This window comes from Ctenopharyngodon idella, chromosome 21 (assembly GCF_019924925.1).
Source record: "Ctenopharyngodon idella isolate HZGC_01 chromosome 21, HZGC01, whole genome shotgun sequence".
Classification (NCBI taxonomy): domain Eukaryota; kingdom Metazoa; phylum Chordata; class Actinopteri; order Cypriniformes; family Xenocyprididae; genus Ctenopharyngodon; species Ctenopharyngodon idella.
Genome location: NC_067240.1, coordinates 15,889,801 through 15,911,834, shown reverse-complemented (window position 1 = coordinate 15,911,834; position 22,034 = coordinate 15,889,801). Strand labels below are relative to the sequence as shown.

The following is a 22,034-nucleotide window of genomic DNA, read 5'->3' as shown; positions in this document are numbered from 1 at the left end:
TTTGGAGAAAGACGCATTAAGTCTGAATTTCCCACTCCATTGTTTCCACTGATTTCAGTTTTTGTCACAGACCACTTATTGCTAAGCTACTATTACTATAAGTAACCTTCTTTTCCCTCGAATAATCAACAAATCCTCCGTTACTATCATTACTGTATAATGATGGTCACAGACATGGATGCAAATTCTCATTCATGCTCAAAATATAATATGGTGGTACATCTCATTTCTCCTCTCCTATAGGATAATTTAAGTAAAATGTGCCAGCTTAAACTACCAGTTTGTCATCCTAAGCATATATTAATATATCTGTTATTCATAATCTTAAAATTAGGTGTTTTTGGGGTAAATGTTGATTCATCATATGCTTCAGGCTGGCTGAATGTTTTGTCTAAACTTGACTTGAATGCAGTCTTGTATTATACCAAATAGCAATGCTGTGAATTTCTCTGACTAGACTCATTGTGAAAAGCAACATTCTTGTGAGCACAGGACATACTTTAGTGACGATCCACATTGCCACAGCAGTTTGAAGAGCGCATGAATGAGGCATTTGGCTGCTGGACACCGTGAGACAGTGACTGTGAGAGCATGTTCATGATGGGACTACCCTGGCTGCTAGTTTTGGAGCTTGTCCTTTACGCTGGTTGTTTCATTTGTGGGGTGATAGCTGCCGCCTGGATGACACTAACTCAGGTAACGATAATTAATCATCTACACATGTCTGATCATTGCTAATTTGTGGACACTGAAAGTATTAAATGATTTATTATTGCTTATAGAAAACTAAAAACATAGTAAGGTCTCTAGGGAAATGTGATTTACTATAAGTTTGGCTCTGATTTCAGAGTTTGAGTATTAAAATGATCATGGCTAAAGTTTTGCATGCATATTTATGGCACATTTAAGACACTTTTTTCTTTTTCACTTTTGTTATACACCATTAAGTCTGATGTTAAAATGTACTGTAACATAATGTGTGATCAATTAATGTTGGTATGTTTATTGAAGTGTTCAGATGAATTAATCTTTAAATAAATGTCAATAGGCTACATCTATTGGTATCCATAATCATTCTGAAATATATGTAAAATATATGTGCAATAAAATATAGAATATGTGATCCCAGGTCTGACCTTCTGAGCTTTCACCATGTGATCAGCCGGCCTCTCGCACCATATTATGGCTTATTAGAGTCATATGATAGAGGGACAAAACCAGTTAGCACAGCACTTTCCTTATTCATCTGTGTGTGTCATAGAGAGATACACATCTTGTACATAGTTTGTGAAAGAGACCTCTAGATGTGTTTCCTTAAATTTATCATGTGCAAATACAGATGATTTTTGGGTTGTCTTTATAGGGCCACTTTGATGGACGGTGCATCCTCTATGGAAGTGTTCATTATAACACATCTGGCCAGGCTTTGACCGTGGAAGGCTCCAGTTCTCCTTCTGTCTGCTATTTTGTATCAGCCATCGCAGTGTGCATGGCTATTTACTGCTTTTCCCTTATTCTTTACTGGATCTATGCCAGCTGTGTAGATGAGGATGTGAGAAGGTGAATGTCTTGACTTTTCTGCTGACCTTCAGATGTGCATTTTCATATTTCTTTTAGATATTCCACTTTCTTTTATTCATTCAGGTAGGACTCAGCAGTTAAATTAACATTGTTGTTTTTGCCTTCTTGTGTTTGTGTCTGGAAATGTTTGCAGGGGGACTGTTTCTCTCAACACATCTCTGGGAGTCTGTGGCCTACTTCTGTTTTTTCTCTTGGTATCAGGATGTATTCTCAAGATCGGTCGGGACAGCCTGTGTTTCTCTGTCCTTCATAATGTTCCTTCCATTAACAGGTGATTTCAACTGTCTTCTTTCCACATTATTCTGTGTATGTGACTTCTGTTACACATTTTAAGAACCATATGTGATCGGTCCTACTCGATTCGCTCCAACCGGGATTAAAACCAGCGTCTCCGGCATGGGAGGCCAGAGGGGGAGGTTATTAGCTTGCCTCCGTTACAATCACTCCCTAAATTTTACTCCCACCTGGGTCACGGCACCAAATGTAATCGGTGCTACTCGGCCCCCTCCAAGTGGGATTCGAACCGGGGTCTCCAGCATGGGAGGCAGGCCCACTAACAAGGACACTAAAGAGCGTTCTCATGCAAAAGTGTTGTGTTCCCGAGAAATCTGAAGTTTGTTCGCAAAAGCATTTTGTCCTCCCTGCTCATATTATTTCCATCACAAAATTTTTGAGTTTTGAGTTTTGCGAGAGGAATATAATTTCCCCTCCCATCTAATTTTCCCCCCATCGCCATGTTCCGTTGGGGGCTAATGTTTAGTTAAAGTTAAAAAGTGAACTGCTAGAACTATGTTTTTGTTTTAGTTGTGAAGATGCAGAGAATAAGACATGGGCTCATCCATACACTGGAAATCAGTTCTACACAGGACTGTACAGTACTGAGGTTAGTACTTTGGTTATTTTTAGTAAAGTGGTTGGAATGTTGAGAGCACATGACCTGTCAAAAAGGGCTTTATAATCAAACACTTTTAGTTGCAAAATAATTTGGTGACAAATACACCTGCGAATAGGGTGTTAAAAAAGAGACCACTGCAAAATGTGTACGTGTTTGAGTAAAATGAATATGTTTGTTTTATTCTATAAACTACTATGACATAATTTCTTCCAAATTTTGTGTAAAAACATTGTCATTTAGAGCATTTATTTGCAGAAAATGGCAACTGGTCAAAATAACAAAAAAGATGCCATATTTTCAGACCTTGAATAATGGTATAACCCTGCTTTCATGGGTCTTGGCATGCTCTCTACCAGTCTTTCACATTGCTGTTGGGTGAATTTATGCCACTCCTGGCGCAAATATCCAAGCAGCTCGGCTTTGTTTGATGGCTTGTGACCTTTTGTCCTTCCTCTTGATCACATTTCAGAGGTTTTCGGTGGGGTTCAGGCCTGGAGTTTGGGCTGGCCTTGACAGGGTCTTGATCTGGTGGTTCTCCATCCACACCTTTATTGGCCTGACTGTGTGGCATGGAGCATTGTCCTGTGGGAAAAAAATAATCCTTCAAGTTGGGGAACACTGTCAGAGCCGAAGGAAGCAAGGTTTATTCCCGGATAACCTTGTTTGTGGCTGATCTTCTCTGATGAGTCCAATTTTCAGCTTTGTCCAACAACGGGTCCTTTATTGGTTAGACAGAGAACTGAAGAGGCCTACAACCCACAGTGTCTCACACCCAATCAAATTTATTGTGAAATTTAGTGGAGGATTGGGCTGTGAAGGACACATGACTCAAGCCATGTACAAAGTTATCATGTACAAACTTGCTTCCTTCTGCTCTGACAATGTTCACCAACTCGAAGGATTGGTTTTCCCACAGGACAAAGCTGAAAACTTTTGTTATTTTGACCAGTTGTCATTTTCTGCAAATAAATGCTCTAAATGACAATGTTTTTACAACATTACTGAAGAAATGTTGTCAGTAGTTTAGAGAATAAAACAAAAATGTTACTCAAACACATAAAAATAAAAATATTAAATCTAGAGAAACTGCTAATTTTGCAGTTGTCTCTTAATTTTTTCCAGAGCTGCACATGATGCTGCATCCACACCAATAGGTGTCAGTGTACATGTTTAGTTCACCTGAGTGTTTCTTCATACACACAAAATCAGTTTTTATTTATATTAAATACAGTAAAAATAAATCTCTTCTGTTTATTGAGCACTGCCCCCTTCTGTTTCTCTCCTCCACAGAGGTCAATGTGGGTAAGCTTCTTCTTCTGGGTGTTAATAACGGCCGTGGTGGTCATACAGAGACGCCAGAGCTCAAGGTTGAAGGTTTGGGGTAATGATGAGTGGAGCCGTGCTGAGACCGAGCCCTTCCTTCATCGTCCATCCCACCCAAGATAAATCACCAGAAACCACCATCACATGAGCTTATCACGAAGTATCATGCAGAGTTTAGTGCATTCAGTTATGTGGGAACACAAGCAGTGATGAAATACTTAATATTTTTGTGGCAACACTTGAATTTTTATTTAATTATTCATCTAAATAGTGCTTTGATGTGATAGCTACAATAATATATACAAAGTTTAAAGATATGTCCAGAGAGCCAATTGACATGCCTAAGAACATGTCATTGGACATGATGGATATAAGACGAGTCAACCAACCATTGTTGCAAAATAAAGTAATCAGGAAAGTAATCCCCAAAATGAACAGGAGGGCTCTTCTATACCTTGAAGTGGTTTTATCCTGTTTAATACATGGATATTTAGCAAGTAAATGAATAAATGATGTAAAAATGAAATTATGTTACAAGAAATTGACTGCTGAGTGCCACACAAGACATAAAACTAGCACAGCTATGTATGAAATCGGTTGCCTTAGACAACAGTCAATAGGTACAGTTTAGTTAATATTTATGTAAATATTATACAATTATCAATATTTTAGATCATTAATCATATTTTGACATGAACGTTTATGAACATTTAACTTCACTTAGAATGGCATACAAAATGTATGTATACACACACACACACACACACATATATATATATATATACTGTATGTATATGTGTGTGTGTGTGTGTGTGTCATTCTATTACAGTCATACAGCACTCAGTACCATCATTTAACATCTTAAAATAACAGCTAAATGTGAAGATCAGAAGGCGATCTGTATCCATATTTATGGCAGTGCCTTGCAAAATCAAAAATTAATTTTTTGTGTGCTCAGTGTAATAATACTGATTATTTACAAATGTGAGCTGTGGAGTGTTTAGAAGATTAAAAGAAAAAGACGCCACATTTAAAGTTGATGTGTGTCATTTCTGCCCCACCAACTCATGATGGTTTAAAGGGATAGTTCACCCAAAAATAAAAATTATCTCATAATTTACTCACCCTCAAGCCATCCTAGGTGTATATGACTATCTTCTATCAGAGGTCAGAGGTCACCCTTCTGCCAGAACTCGACTTTCATGAATGTGCGTACGGCCATTGCCAGAGATTATAGTTTATTAAGTTTTAAATATGGGTATTTGTCTTACAAAAACCATCGCTTTGCTTCAGAAGGCATTTATTAAGCCACTGGAGTCATATGGATTATTTTTATGATGGATGGATGCACATTTTGGAGCTTCAAAAACTCGGGCACTATTTAATGCCATAACAAAGCTGGGAAGAGCCAGGATATTATTTAATACAAGTCTGATAGTGTTTGGCTGAAAGAAAAAAGTCATATACACCTAGGATGGCTTGAGGGTGAGTAAATAATGGGATAATTTTCATTTTGGGGTGAACTATTCCTTTAAGTTTTGCCAAACACTCTACACATCCGCTACTGGTCGAGCAAACACCGCCTCAAACTCACACATTTGTTGAGAAATTATTGTTGTCTCAGGATTGGATTTTAAAGTAATTTCAAATTTCATTAAATTTGAATTGCTGGACAAGCTATTTTCCCGCTGTGTTTCAGAGTTGCTTGCTTAGTTTGCGAGCCTGCCTCTCTTTGGCTTCAAACGCCACTTTAGTGTCTATCAGAGCTTCCAGCGTTTTGCACATCTCAGCCATGTCCTGTTGAAGCACGTCGCTTTGGCTGAGGAGACTATGGCCTTCCTCTCTCAGCTGCTCGGCTAGAGCGGCCATCTGCGCGCTTTCCTCCTGACACTGCGCGTGCAGCTGAACGGCCAATGAGAGCAAACCCTCCGCGTGGCTCACCACTGAGTCCAGCTGGTCCTTCGACATCCTGTTGTTCTTCACTTCACAGCTGCTGATCCAGTTGGATTGTGGAGTGAGAAAAAAAATTATCAAGAAAGATAGAAAGGCATAATTAATATTGACATATAGGGCTATAGGTCTATTTCAGTAACTAAATTCAAACTCAAACCATATTTCAGGTTTTTTTTTACACTGGCTTTCAAACACCCATTTCAAAAATTATAATAAATGCCTAGTTCTGTCATGAAACTCTAGATGGCGCAGGCTGATGTGTCCTTAACGCAGGCTGCTGATATTTACAGCGTTAACTACTTGGCACAAGCTGATTGGTTCATGTCGCATCTGCAGCCAATGAGCTTGCTTGCTCAACATTTAAATGGCTGGTTACCATTCACTATAGCAGTTTGCAGCACACTTTCAAAGTTCGTCTGAAACCCTCCACCTTCCCCAGCTCCACCTGTATAGATCTGCTATGGGTAATTGATATATGCTATTTGTGCAGCAGCAGCATGTCTACATACTCACAGAAGCATATCGGCGTATGTATTGGCAGTAGCAAGTTCCTGTACTTACTCTGCAGCAGCAGCAATAATCTACAACAACAGCAATAATTAACAGCAGCAGCGTAGCAGATCTATTCCGCCAAGACCAAATACATTAACATTGTCATATCCATTACCATGCTAAAAATATCCAGAGAGTTGTCATGATAGGACAATAGTTTTGTGAATATCATATTTTTGCCATGACTGTAGGGTAAACAAGTGAACACAAAACATAGAGAAAAGGGTCAACTATTTAATGAATCTATGAGCTAAAGGCTTAACTGTTCTCAGGACAAAGGTATATTACATAAATGTCAGGTTGGGGCAAGTTGTCACATTAGAAATGTATACACCACAGTGTTTTTGGGGGGAAAATGGCTTTGTCATTAATTATTTTGTGTTTTATAAATGTTTGATGGGTTCTATTGTGACAACCCGCTGTGCTTTTGGTCACTCATAACAAAAGGTCAACGTGTTCAATGAACTGTATCTTTATATATAAAGACAGACTTTGAAGATTTTGAAGTATGTACCTACACTGACAAATACTAGTTGCATAAAACATGGATTTGGTTTTGACAATTATTACACAGACTCAAACGCACTCCTAATGATTTACTATTAAGGTGGTTGTCCTCGCTGTCACTAGGACAACATGCTGTGTCGTCTCTGTGACCTAAATCTCTGATGGCAGCACTAGTCTGAATCATCAGGCTCAAGGGAGGTAACAAGCTGCTTAGTGAAAAGCTTATCTCAGCGCCTGCACAGTTACTTCACTTCTCTTAAGATTAATATATAAAAGAACATATTCAATAATCAAACTGAACAAAGATTGTTTTTGATTGCTAGCAATGGCAGTGGAATGATTACTGGAAATTGATGCCTAACACTATTCCAGTGTTTACTGATTCATTTATAGGGTCTTCCTGCTATGTAAATCTAATTAACTGAGTAATGTCTTTCTCCTCAATGATGAAAATGCTTGAATATTTGTTGAATGCATGGTTTAGATGTTTGACTTACCAGGTCTGGATTGTGTCCTTTTATATCCACCACACAGACACTCCTTTGCTCTCTCTCTCTCTCTCTCTCTCATTTGTCAGCAGCACTGAGGGAACTGCTTCTCTGTCCTTCAAACCCAGATTATGAACAGAGGGAGGGAGAGGATGTGAGAACGAAATGCTAATAGTATAATTCCCTGCAAGATTCCAGACATTCCAGGGAATTAAGAAATATGTTTTCAATCTGTTATAATGTTTTTTTGGACCAATATTCGGTTTTAAAACATTTTGTACTTTTCGTCCAAGTAAAACTTCACAAGTCCCAATAGGCTTCATTGCGGGAACCACCACTAGGTGGAGCCATTAGCCAAACACATGTGATTTTAGCCTGTAGTGTAGCACGAAGTGTGGTCAGTCACTACGCATTAAAGTGTTAGTTCACCCAAAAATGAAAATAATGTCATTTATTACTCACCCTCATGTCGTTCTATACCCGTTAGACCTTCGTTCATCTTCGGAACACAAATTAAGATATTGTTGATGAAATCCGATGGCTCAGTGAGGCCTCTATTGAGAGCAAAGCCACTGAAAAACTCAAGGTCCATAAAGGTACTAAAAACATATTTGAAACAGTTCATGTGAGTTCAGTGGTTCTATTTTAATACTTTAAAGCGACAAGAATACTTTTTGTGCGCCAAAAAAAATAAAAAAAAAATAACGACTTTTCAACAATATATAGTGATGGGACGATTTCAAATTACTGATTCAGAGCTTTACGAATCGAATCAGTGGATTCGAGAGCCAAAGTCACGTGATTTCAGCAGTTTAGCCGTTTGATAGGAGATCCGAATCACTAATTCGAAACAAAAGATTCATAAAGCTCAGAAGCAGTGCTTTGAATATTCTTGTCGCTTTATAATATTAAAATAGAACCACTGAACTCACATGAACTGTTTCAAATATGTTTTTAGTACCTTTATGGATCTTGAGAGTTTCAAAGGCTTTGCTCTTAATAGAGGCCTCACTGAGCCATCGGATTTCATCAACAACTTTCATCTTAATTTGTGTTCCGAAGATGAATGAAGGTCTTACGGGTGTAGAACGACATGAGGGTGAGTAATTAATGACATTATTTTCATTTTTGGGTGAACTAAACCTTAAAGCGTGACGTTTGCTCACCCACAATGAGAAATTCAAAACTCATTTAAAAATGGTTGTGCCTTGATGTATACAACAATTTAACTGTATAAAACACTGTTGAGTATGTCTCCAACAAGAGGAGGTGTTTGCCAAGTCTGCATTGATCCAACCCTAAAAACAACTCTGGTCATTAGCCTAGAGTTACCGAGACTAAATCCAGAATTTTACAGCATTATTAATTGATACTAAAGGATCATTCAAAGTCAAATGAAGCCTCTATGACTTTCAGGTTCTATCAAAACTATAAAACTTAATAACAATACGACTATGTGAGTTAATATTGCCTAAACTGCTTGTTGTGATGGTAAGGACATAGATGCAAATCAGTACAGGAAATGGTCTTTACTCTTTTAATACATTATCTTCTGTGTTGCTCATCTGTACCTGCAAGTTACTGCAATAAATTTAGCAACAAATAATAAAACAATTCATAATGAAAATAAAGCAGTCAGTAAACACATTGTTAATGGTTTGACTTTATTAATAAGAGCATCATGGTCATGGCCACTGTAATCATTTCCTCATTGCTGAAAGATATGCTAGTGCTTGTTGAAGTATTAGCAATAATTTATTTAGTAGAAATTCTACAAACAATACAGGGATGCTCTTGGTGTGTGCTTTGGACTTTACCTTTTTTGTAATAATATCCTCCTCATGTGCAAGGCTGTGTTTATACATTCGTTCCTTCAGTGTATCCAAGGACAGCTTATTTAACTCAACCCCTGCACTGTTTGTAAAGTAGGTGACGCTTTGTGCTTGTGCTGACCTACACATGTATTGTTATATGCTTGTTTGCTCTTGTATGTGCATATCACCAATGTGACTACATGGGGAGGTGGATTGTTGCACTACTTTGTATCTTGTGTCACCTATTTTATCTATTATCAATAGTTGTATTAAACAGAAACAAGCTTAATCCAATATTTGAAACATTCTAACAGTCTAGGGAGGAATGAATGAGAAGGCCTACAAATGGATGGATAGATATCCCAACAAGAATAATAAAGCCTGAAATCGAGGACAATGGTTTTATAAACACACTAAATAATGTGTTAATGAAAATCTAAAAATGCAAAAAACATTTTTTGTGAGGGTTAGTTTTAAGGGTAAGAAATAGAAAATATCATTAGCTTAGTATAAAACCAAAAGAAGTCAATGGAAGGTCCCCACCGTGATAGAAAAGCGAATGTGTGTATACAGGGTAATAAAGAGGAATACATTGAATTGCTGCTGAATACATCTACTGTCAGCTGGTTGCAGTAGACATGAGGCTGACATAAGAAACCTCTAAGGCAGAGATAAGTGAAGTCATAAGCACCGTGCTTCTACCAGGCAATTAAAAAGAACGAGATTAAAAGAAGTCATTAGCCAGGACGGTGGATTAAAGCACAGTGTCAAACAGTGAGGGATTACAATTCACCAGCCTACATTCACTCATTGATCTTCTACCATCCCTTTTTATTAGGTCTATTATTATTTTATTTTTTTTTTTTTTTACTTTTCCCCCTGAGAACCATTTGGTTTTGTTTCTGTCAGATCTACCTTAGTTGTCCACTTGAATTTTGATTCTTCTTTATTTCTAATGTCTATTTAAACTCTTTAGTAAATGCAGTTCACATCTCAGTCCCTTTTTCTGTAAGCTACTTGTATGTTGTTGACGAATGGATTCACAATATTACACCAACATGGGCTTTTTCACATTGCGGAGTCGCAAAAACTGCTTTGCAATGTTAAAAGCAGGTTGCAGACGCCAAGCTTTTCATGTAAAATACATTACTCCCATGGTCAAAAGGAGGACACACTGATCTTTTAGTTTGTTATGGACATGATTTGCCAGAGATTTCAATAATAGGACATTAAGATCAATATAGGACACTGATGTTCCATGCCTATCAGTATTTTCTACAAGGTATGTACTACATATATATTTAGGGTCAGTCTATATCAAGTCATTTGACGTTGATATGACATTACCAATGTATATTATTTTCATTTCAATCCCTACAACATTATACACATTCATGAACACATTTTGAGTTGTTTTTCAGTGTTACACAGAGACACAAATCAGTCTCTTAGGATTCAACTTTTCTATCCTGGCTCTGGTAAAACTTCCCATCTCTTCCTCGACTTCTCGATCTCCCTGTCTCTTATCTGAACCTCAGATATCAATCTGCCTCTACTGTATCATATCGGTTATTTTAACCCGTGTCAATACCATGCCCCCCATGACAGCTCTCTTCTCCGTGAATGATTAACACCGGAAAATACAGAGCATCTTGGTAGGTTGGTGGCCTGTCTCTCTCATCCTCCCTGGTCTCTCCGTTCTCCCTCTCCTCCACTTGTTCCTGGCCTGTCTCCTCCATGTCGTCATCTTCTAGCCCTTCACTCTCTAATACACCCCTCCTCTCCTCATCTGCCACTCTAAACCCAAGACCAAGGAAACCCCCACCACCCTCTTCCAGCCGGCTGCTCATCCCACCTCCGAGGCTTCTCGAGTGAAACAGGCAGGGGTGGCGACTTCTTGCAGTCTGCAACCGGCCAAGAGAGAAACCACTGCGACTAAGGGACAGCCTGCCGCCGGGCCTAATAGGGAATGAGTTTGTCCCTGCAGCCACATTCCCTCTAACCCAGGAAGGGAGTGAGGAGCTGCTCGTCGAGCGCCGACACCTGGGGCAGCTCTGAAGGAAGTAGCTAGAATTGCGTCGCATACGTGCTGCCATCGCGACCGATAACGGTGTGTTTGTATTCACATCCAAATCCATAAGCAAGGCCTCAGAGTAGCTAGGCACCATTTGCTGGTTACAGCGAATGTGCCATTCCAGTTCGGTCATATCCACTGTGTTGACCCGTGATATGATGCGAAGAGTGGGACCCCCGGTGCCATGCTCGAAGCCCGTACAGTAGTTCCCCGTCTCCGTATTATTGTCATTTGCGTCCTCATTTTCGCCAAACAGTTTCTCGACGTGGTAGTGGACATACGCCGTGCGATACTCGGCAATCACGCGAAGAGGCCACGATAGCAGGAAAGCCGAGGCCAGCCAGTACACCCAGCGTCGGGTGTACCAAGGTGGGCGCGATGGGTTGGGGAATGCCAGCATGTGTTCCCGAAAGTCAACGTTTTTAAGGTGCATACCCTCCCGCGCTTCCATGTAGTCGTCCAGACCTTCATTGTCCCCAAAGAAGCGTGCTCGCTGCGTGAGGTAGGCGGTCTCGGCACGAGCACTGGCGAAGCTGAAGCACTTTGTGAAGCGCAATCGGGTGACGGGATGCTCCAAAAGGCCCTGCAGCTCCTTCGAAACGTCTTTGACCCCGAGGCGCGAGTAATCGAACTCGGAGCTCGCTGCATGCGTGTTGACCCGTTCATGGTACACCTGCGTAGTCGTGTACGCGTCTCCGTTTCGATAGCGCGTCACCTGTCTGGTACGCCGTACGTAATGGTAGCTGATAGCCTTCCACCAGATGCAGGGTGTGGCTTGTTGCAACCGCTGTATCCTGTCATACACCTCACTGATTTCCACTTTAGCAAGGTTAGCTGTTTTGGAATAGCAGTGCCAACACTCCACCAAGTAGACAATGTACAGCATGGCCAGAAAGGCTACAGGTATATAGATGTAGCCATTGGAACATGGGCTGTCATGATAGAGTCGGGCTCGGTCTCCGTAGAAGTAGGCAGGGCCTTGGTCATCAGAAGCCATTACGGTGATGCGGTACAGGGAGCACCAGCCTAGAGTACCAAAGCATCCATACATGAGCAAGGTGAGCAGCAGGCACTTCCAGTGTGACTCTCGGCACAGCGAGCCACTCAGGGACTGCTTGAGGGGACGCTGCTATAGGCAGGAAAGGGGGAGGACGGATGTGGATGAAAATATAGGAAGACAAGGGGACAGAGGGTAGTGCAGATGGATAGGAAATTGATTCAATAAAAGATGAGTTGGAAGGTGTTGGACAGAATGGGAGTGAATAGATGCCACAGCCAAAAGAAAGCAGAGAGGAAGCATGGTTGGGGAACAGGAGGGGCAGGGAAAGAAAAAAAGAAAATGTAAAAGTTAGTTTCGGCAGAAAAGCATATAACACCTCTGATACATTTTAGATGTTAATGTTATATGTAAATTATATGCAGTTTTACTTTTAAAAAATTAGGGCTGTCAATAGAATAAAATAATCACTATAAATCTCACAATTTCAGAGCATTCTAAAGAAAGAAGGATGGCAATATTGTACAGTTCTTTTTACTTTCTTAATGCGTTTTTGACACTTTATTTCTACCTTTTTTTTTTCCAGACACACACCCCTTTGCTGCCTCCTGGTGGTCCTGACTTCTAGTTTGAACCCCTGTTTTAGATGATTCAGGGAACTAGTATATTTCATTTGTGTTACAACATGCACAACTGAGTGAAGCAGTCTACTATATCCACTCTGACATGCTGCAGAGAGAACTCAGTAATAGATCATTCTCCTGAGGGCTGAATACATTTCCTGGCTGCTCGTAACCCAAACCATGTCTCCTTTTAAAACACTCTGTATGACTGTGGAGGGGAAGTCTAGAAGCTTTTAGACATCACTGAGTGCATCATCTCGACTAAATGCATAAGGATTTCTACTGCCTAGTCTGAGCCCAGTGGTGGCTTGAGGTATTGTGGCCATATGGGAAAAGATGAATTGATTTCAAACTAACAGAAGGGAGAAAAAACAAAGAAAAAAAATAACAAGCCACACAGTTCCTCTGACACATGAACAAAAGGTATTGCACGAAAAGATTACATTTTCTATGGTTGGTCTGCAATATTTTATTTTTTCGTCCCCTCTTTGTCCTTCTTTCCTGCTGTCTCTTCTCTAACAACATCAAATACACACCGCTTCTCTCTCTCACACACACACTTGCACACATAAATCAGCTAATAGTACGAGCAATGCCCTTGCTGTGAGAAACTGCAGCACTAAAAGCAGGCTGCAGCCCAAGCGTGGCATGGAGGCTGTGCTCCTCTTGGCAGGAGTTTAATTGTTCTTTTACAAGGACAAGAGAGCAAACTGGGATGAGAGGGACAGAATCCATTAGGGCCTGCAGTGTGACTTACCATGTGCACAAGCTAATATCTATGCATGTTTTGTTATGCATGAAAACATTTTAATATAGCATATAATATTCCCATTTATACTGTACATATTTACTTAATCTGTATGCTTTCTCTGTTTTGTCTGTCTGTATGTTTTATTTATTCAGTAGATGCAGAGAGGTGCAGTGGTGGGAGGGTGAGAAGCAAGTGTTGAATCCTGTTGGTACCACAAGACAATGTGTCCTAGGAGATGTGAATGATATTCAGTGAGATTAAATTCTGGAGGCTGTGATTGGGGAACTTGCATAGAACAAAATGGCTGTGATATATAAATAGTGGATAAAGTTAGCCTGCTATTTCAGATCCACTTTAATATGTTAAATTATTTAGATGCCCCAAGAATGTCTGAAGTCATATGATCATGTGCCCTTTTCATGAGAAACATCAGTGATGGACAGAATCATAAAATCAGGCCAAATGTGTGTCAAATGTGTGTGTTTTCCTGTACATGTGTATGAGTGAATGATTATTTGCCCTCTTGGGATAGGGGATAAGAGAGGAAAAGCAAGTGACTGTTTGTTTTTGTTCAGTTTACTTGCTCGTGGTGCATAGAAACTAGGTTGAGGCCAAATAACTAGTTCTTATTCAGATACAATTAAAAATTAAATTAAAAAAAATGCCAGAACTGAATGACGTTCCTGTATGTGAATTCATCCACAGTTTTCAGCACTACTATTCACAGGTGACACTGCAACATGCTACTGAAAATACAGCGCAAACAAACAGCTTAACAAACGGTGTAATCAGTGTAGTTCAATTGAGAAATCACTCTTCTGAGTCAGTTCTTTTCAGTGACTCAAATTCATATGTCAACACCATTGCTGAGTATTTTCTCCTTAAAACTATAGTGAAAAAAAGACCGTCTCAAACCCGTGGTTTGAAATCACTGGTGTCTGTGATGTCACAAACTACCTTCTAACTAGTGATCGACCGATATTGATTTTTTAGAACCAATACCGATACCGATAATTTGTGTTTATGTGCCCGATAACTGATATGCAGAACCGATATTTATTTACTGTTATACTTCTGTTTTTGATACGAATACAACACTACTGAACTAAACAAACCATTTTATTTAAATCAATCACTCCCTCCTTGCATAGAAAACAAAACAAATCTTATTTATACACCAATAAATAGAGGGGTCTGAAAGTGCAAAAAAAAAAAAAAAAAAAAGTGCACTGTTACTGTAACTGTTTTTGTTGAAAATTAGTAGTCTTTCATGTTAATTTTAATCTTCATATTACAAAAATAATTGTATTTATAAAAAGCATCATCAGCAACACAAATGTTAACAATAAGCAAAATAAATGTACAATGTCTAATGTTTTCAAATGGAGAAAATAAATTAAAGACAGGAGTCATATCAACTTTGCAGAAATGTTACACTTCATTTTAAACTACAGTTTTAGTAGATTTATAAGCTGTTTAATAGGCTAAAGTAAAGAATAATTTGCTGCATAATGTTAAATAACTGAATAATATTCTCTGGAATATTGGAATATAACAAACAAAACATCGTATTTTATTGCATTTCTCAACTGGTATGTTATATCAGAATTATTAATAATGTTTTTGTTGTCCTAGATTATGAAATATCTGCTGACAAAGCACTGTTTATCTATGCATTTACACAGAACTATACTCAAACTGCGATCGCTCGCGGAGATAATAAATAATTAATTTCCGTAGAGTTGCGTTTACTTGGATGTTTATTAGCGAATTAATGGTTATATGGTAAATGTTTATATAATTACGGTGTTTTAAACGAGTGAATCTTATTAAAAGTTACATGCGGTGGCCGTGCTGGAGGAGTATTTCCTGAGCATCAACCCGCTGAGTGAACAGCAAAATGCAGACAACTTGACGAGACTAATGATGAGCACAGACAACAGAGAGAGAATTAAATTCAGCGCTTTTATTTCCAACATGTGCTCATTCATGGCTGTATTATTTAATTCATGCAAAGTTACAACTAGATTGGGACGGGACATGACGGATTATTTTCCGTGGCTCTGTGAGCTTGTCTCTATTTCTTAGAGACAAGCTGCATAAACTAGATACATTTCAGGCATTTATGTAACACATCTAATTTGTGCATTAATGGATGTTATGTTAAATAAAGTTTACCAATTACAGCAAAGCAGGTAAGTATACTTTACATGTGCACGCCATTGTCTCGTCTCCCCTCAGATGCGCTGTAATGGCAATCTGCGCGCATTTCTTAAAACAAATAAATCCGATATCCGATTATGGTAAAATGCTTAAATATCGGGGAAAATATCGGTAAATTGATATATCGGTCAATCTCTACTTCTAACCAATCACGTCAATGTGCTGGCGGGCTTTAGCATATCATTAACAGTGAACTAGCAGGGGAGTCTCGAGAGAAGCCAGGTTATATTTTTCTGTTGATATGAAAAATCGTGTAGATTTAGCAATATAGTGGGTGTATGATGCATATTAAGATGTTATGATGAACTATATACTTTCTCCACTGATGTTCTGATTTGTTCAAACCGTTTGTAAGGACATTGATTGTTAGAAGGCAGCTGTCTGACTCTGAGATGATGAACGGTTTGTGTAGCATTAGCAACACATTATAAGCTGTTTTATAATATAGTAAAGCAAAAGACTAATCATATTAATTACTGTTATGTTTCCGATGTTGTAAAGAGCGATACCATTGTGCAGCGTTTACCTAAGTAAGTTGACCGAGTGGATCTCTGAGGTGGTGTGAGCGAGTGGAGGTGGGGCTAATTTGCATATTAATTGATCTGCGTATATAAAATGAGGCAAGGGTGTACTTACATTCAAGCTATTTTAAGGCATGAAGACATTTTTTTAAGGCATTTTTTTTCACAGGAAAAAACGTTTAAACGTCATTTTGGTGATCAAAGATAAGTTTCAAAGGATAAAATTATTGACTACAGGGGGACTTTAATATTATATATTATTTTATATATATATACATATATATATAACATATTATATTGTTTGTTTAATAGCCTATTGTTGTTAAATATGTAGTTAATTATTGGATTGCATTTATGCTACCTCTAAAAATACTGTAAAGTCATTAAATTGTGTGTTAACACTTTTTTGCATGAATTGTTTTAAATAGATTTATTGTTGAAATTATCTCATGATTTGGTAATGGAGACTGTACTTCTCAGTTACAGAACTCAAACTGTTGTGAGGATTCGAAACCTAAATTATTAAATTCTTTACCCCATACCAAGTAGAGATTTCCCTTTCATTTCTAATTGTGAGTGCAACATTTTGAAATGAAGGACATTGGGCACATAAAATATTCAGTATGAACAAATGATATTGAGAGTGATATGCATCAAATGTTAGACTGCAGAGCACACAAATCAGTGGATAACTAGTACACAACAGAGACTAGTTATGTGTCAGAAGCGTGAGGATAAACTAATGATGGTAGAGATCAGAGGAGAATGGGATACAGTCATGAATTAAAACAGGATGGTCTAAGTGGCCTTTTAAAGTCTTGATTGCCTTGTCAGCATGAACATCTATTTCTATCAGACCAGGCGAGCTCATTACTTTCAAAGAGATGCATTTATCCACAAAGCAGAATGAACGAAGCATCCAGAATCATTGGCATAAATTCTATTCTGTACAAAGCAGAGAACAGTTGAACGTCAGAATCAGACATTGTAAACTGAGAAGAGCTGTCACTAAACAGAAATAGCTGCAGATAAAAGTACTGATACGTTTGTAAGTGACAATGTAGCACAAACATTATGAAAACTCAATAATGATTACAAAAAACTTCCCCTCCCCCACTCTGTCTCTCAGTGTATCGATCGGTCTGTAACAGTATATGGGGGTAAACTCAGCAACTGAGGGTGTGAGTGAGAGAAGGAATAAAGGGAAGGCTTGTATTGTCACAAAGAATGTATTTAAAATAATTCAAGGCACTGTATGTGCTGCCAGAACAGTGTCTGTGTTAATTATTGGATTTTCTTTAATGAACTACACACTGGATGAATAGCCATCCAGAAAATAATTAATGCTCCCACTGAGACCTGACCTTGGGTTATCTAAGATAAATGTTGTGAGTCAGGTGGGAAAAGTCAAAGTGAGAAAGCAGAGTCAGAAAAAAAGGTTCAAGTGAGAAAATCTGAGAGCAAAGAATGTCTGCACTCTTATAGAAAAAAAAAGGTTCAATGGGGTCCTATATAAAGAGTTCTTGACTCAGTTTTAAAGGGTCAGTTCACCCAAAAATGAAAATTCTGTCATTAATTACTCACCCTCATGTCGTTCCACACCTGTAAGACCTTTGTTTTTTTGGAACACAAATTAAGATATTTTTGATGAAATCTGAGAGGTATCTGAACCACACATAGGCAGGCTCCTTTCAAGGCCCAGAGAGGTAGTAAAGACATTGCTAAAATAGTCCATGTAACTAGTGGTTCAACCTTAATGTTATGAAGTGACGAGAATACTTTTTGCGTGCAAAATACAAAACAAAAATAATTACTTTATTCAACAATTTCTTCTCTTCCCTATCATTCTCCTACACTGTTTACGCTGTATAGACGCTTCAGGGTTCTACGTCAGAACGCCGACTCAGTATTGGCCAATAGCCAAGAGCCGGCCAATGGTGAGACGGCATTCTGACGAGGAACCCGGAAGCACTGCACTGTTTCTGTGTCGACAAGTATTCTCAATGCTTCATAAAGGTTGAACCACTGTAGTCACGTGAACTATTTTAACAATGTCTTTGCTATCTTTATGGGCCTTAAAAAGGTGCAATGACGTTGTTGCCTATGTGTAGTTCAAATACCTCTTGGATTTCATCAAAAATATCTTAAAGGGGTCATATTATGCCACTTTTACAAGATGTAAAATAATTCTCTGATGTCCTCAGAGTATGTATGTGAAGTTTTAGCTCAAAATACCCTACAGATCATTTTTTTATAGCATGTTAAATTTGTCACTTTTTGAGGGTGAGCAAAAACGCTCTGTTTTGTGTGTGTCCCTTTAAATTTCAGGAGCTCATGTTAGCAGATCCGATTAACGTTACCTCACACAGACTCACTTAAAATGTCAGAAACTGTTCAGCCTTTTATGTTCAAAACGGAGTCGGACAATGATGGAGAGACTCAAGAAGAAGTGACAACACGTAGAATGCAACGTTTCTGAACGGTTAGTTGATGAATCTATGTAGCTGATGTGGAGTTAACTATCTTAAAGTTATTGATTAGCATATTCTGTCATGATAATCTATAAATCGCTCATGTGGGAACTGTTGTAAGATGCCTACAGAGCCAGAGAATATATGCTGCATGAAGATAGAACAGGTATAGTTTAGTTTAATTACGATTATAACTTTTCATGTTGTCATCTTGCTTTTATGACATGCTATTGCATTTGTTACATGCTGTAATGCAATAACATGGTCTCACCCCCTTTGTTGCGTATTTCTGGGGGCAGGGTTTATGTAAATTTTAGGGTTAGTGATGTCACAAGCTCGTTGTAGTCCCTACCAGCCATTTGTTGTAGTCCTTAAACAGAGAATTCTTTAAAAGAAAATATCTCCCTTTGCTTTGAACTTTGAGTGTCGTGACTTTGCAGATTTATGCTCTAACAGCAATATTACACACTAACTAAAGTTAAAAAAAGTGAAATCATAATAAACCACCTCTTTAATCTGTGTTCCAAAGATGAACGAAGGTCTTACAGGTTTGGAATGACATGAGGTTGAGTAATTAATGACAGAAATTTCATTTATGGGTGAACTAACCCTTTAAAGAACCCTTTATGCCAAAAAGGTTCTATATAAGGAGAAATGTCTTACATGATTTAATAATACTTTCATGTTTAATGGGTTATTTCAATTTTTACTAGTGATCAAGTATGTTTACAAGCTTCTTAATTTATGAATTCATGATGGAAACCCCTAAAAGTTTATATATATGTGTGAATATATATAATATTTGAAGCACCTGACAGAACCGAAGGCTATAGAACCTTTTTCTTCTAATAGTGAGTTTGTAATGCAAATATTTAAGGTAAAGTGTGTAATTTTTTTTATGTTAAAATATTTTCTCCTGTCCAACTTAATATACTAAGTCAATATGTAAGCCATTTGCAGCTTGGTTTCTCTGAAAGTGTCATTTTTTTTAATCACTAACAGAAAAATCAGCTTACAGTTGCTTACATGCAGAAAGCTATAGGAACCCATTTGGCCAATCCTCCCTGTATTTGATGCAAGATATCATTCATTCTATCACAGATCTGGCAAAATAGAGAGACAGAGAAATAATCGATGTGCATTCTCATCCACTAGCTCTCATCGCTCCTATGGACAGGCCTTTTCTCTTAATTAACCAGCAATTCCAATCCAGATTAAGTAAAGTCAAATGTCCAATAGTTAAAGTAAATCCTCAAAAAACTAACTCACATAAATAACACCTTTTTAAGGCACTGAGCAATGAAGTGTCCATGTAGGACATGATTTTACATAAGGGAATACTTCAAAAGAATATTTACTGCACCAATTTTTTCCACTTTGCAACTGCATATAAGACAATAAAATGGGTAAATATGAAGGGATGACTTGAGTATAGCAGTTAAAAAAAGATTTTGCTTAAACACACTAATTAAAACACTAAGCTTTAAACAAATATAATCATTGTTCATTGATAGTGGAGTGGATGCTCACCTGTGCAGTGACATCATCACGCATACAGCCAGAGAATATGCAAATGTCTTGGTATTTATTTAGATTTTTTATTGTATTTGTATTAATATATATATATATATAATATATTCTTAATATTTACATTTTATGCACAGTTTGAGTGATTTTAAGGAATTTAGGAGCCAATTTTAGATTCTGTCATGTACTTAGTGTGAAGTCTGTTAGCTAATATGTAGCTAATAAAATATTTTAGTATTCTGACATCAATAAAATGGATAGCAGTCACTCACTTTCACTATAAATAAAACCTGTCTTTGATTAACTTCTTTCCATTCTTGCACAGTGTTGCCTATAGGCAAGATCACTAAAAACAATACATTAGTTCTCATTTGTTTTTGATTGAATTAATGATTATGCATTACGTGCAAAAGAAAATACACCAAAAAAAAATAAAAAATACATTTCATAATGCGTGCAACTGAATGTTAAGAACAGTGTACCTATGAAATACAAAATGTATAAAAATTATACTACTAATACTACAAAATCACATTTCACCTTTTTCATATTCATATATAATTGCATTAAAACGAGAAGAAACTCATGGTTTTATTTACCAACATTTTCACGCCTTACCTCCTCCCTTCCGCCCCCATTCAGTGTGGGCGCTTCTCCTGTCACCGTCACCCCTTGCATTTTTCACTAACATGTATTTACACGGCACACACAGTCCAGGATGCGGTCCACCGTTAGGACCTCTCCGTAACCTATTTCACCCCATCGGCGGCGAGTGCCACCACGTTTTTATGGTGGCGATATTCACGACACAAGAGCATCCCCCAAAGATGCGTCCTTTCCTTATTGTGTCTTACAAAGGTTATCACATCACCTAATCTCAATAGGGATTCTTCGGGATTCTAGTCCGGCCAAGGATCAGGAATAACGGGTAACTGTTGCGCTCGATTTCCCCTCAGCAATTGTGTGACAAAAGCATCGCAGACTCGACACAGAGCGATGGCTGGATAACAGCGCGTGCATCATATTCGCGCCTCGCTCCGCACAGCCGTTTCTGTCGAAGACTGCCGATCACGGTGTGTCGTAATCAGTGGCGGTGAGATTAATCTTTCATTATATTCTCTACGTTTTAAAGAAAGAAAATCCGAAATGTTGAAATGACAGAATCCTCGTACTCTCCTTCTCGAGCATCTCGTATTTTCCACCTCAACCTCCTTTCACCTGAACGGTCTCCTTGCAGACTTCACTCTGACGTCATCCTTAAACGCGCCTTCAAATCCTAATAATTGGGCAGTTCGTACCAACCCGCTGACAGCGCGTGCACATGCGAGGTTCGGTTATGAATTTATGACCTGTTCAGTTATTCGGTATTTATAAGTCAAAAAGTCAATAGTCGCAAGTTTAAAGCTGCGATGTAAAAAAAAAAAAAAAAAAAAAAAAAAAAAAAAACATTCGGGCAATCCTTGTGAAAAATAAGTGTGCACTTGCAGTGTGTTTCAAATCGTAAACGTAGCCTAGCCTATAGGCTATATATATATATATATATATATATATATATATATATATATACACACTTACAGATAATATAATATTAATGAAATAAAACGTACACATTCCTGTTTCTTAACACATTTAAGTACAAGGATGTCAAATTAAATGTTAAAAATGTTTTAAATAATTGTTTAAATAATTGTTTGTTATGCTTTAAAGATGTGCACTTATTTTGATGTGCTGACT

The 22,034-nt window shown here is 38.1% G+C and overlaps 2 protein-coding genes and 1 long non-coding RNA gene across 3 annotated transcripts; 1 reads left to right on the top strand and 2 right to left on the bottom strand.

The window, feature by feature from the left end:
- The first annotated feature begins 505 nt into the window (after positions 1 to 505).
- tmem179bb (transmembrane protein 179Bb) lies at positions 506 to 5,791 on the top strand. The gene is made up of 5 exons (XM_051877824.1): positions 506 to 696; positions 1,364 to 1,560; positions 1,715 to 1,852; positions 2,386 to 2,464; positions 3,767 to 5,791. The coding sequence occupies exons 1-5, from the start codon at positions 592 to 594 to the stop codon at positions 3,920 to 3,922; spliced, it is 675 nt and encodes a 224-aa protein (XP_051733784.1). The 5' UTR covers positions 506 to 591; the 3' UTR covers positions 3,923 to 5,791.
- LOC127503727 (uncharacterized) lies at positions 4,024 to 8,180 on the bottom strand. Its single transcript, XR_007927172.1, has 2 exons — positions 7,309 to 8,180; positions 4,024 to 5,792 (listed from the first exon to the last, which is right to left on the bottom strand). It is a non-coding gene; the product is annotated as an uncharacterized LOC127503727 (long non-coding RNA).
- Positions 8,181 to 8,942: 762 nt separating this feature from the next.
- Positions 8,943 to 21,701, bottom strand: LOC127504221 (transmembrane protein 151B). Its single transcript, XM_051878762.1, has 2 exons — positions 20,919 to 21,701; positions 8,943 to 12,316 (listed from the first exon to the last, which is right to left on the bottom strand). Exons 1-2 carry the CDS (start codon positions 20,976 to 20,978, stop codon positions 10,688 to 10,690), a joined length of 1,689 nt encoding a protein of 562 aa, XP_051734722.1. The 5' UTR covers positions 20,979 to 21,701; the 3' UTR covers positions 8,943 to 10,687.
- Positions 21,702 to 22,034: the final 333 nt, after the last annotated feature.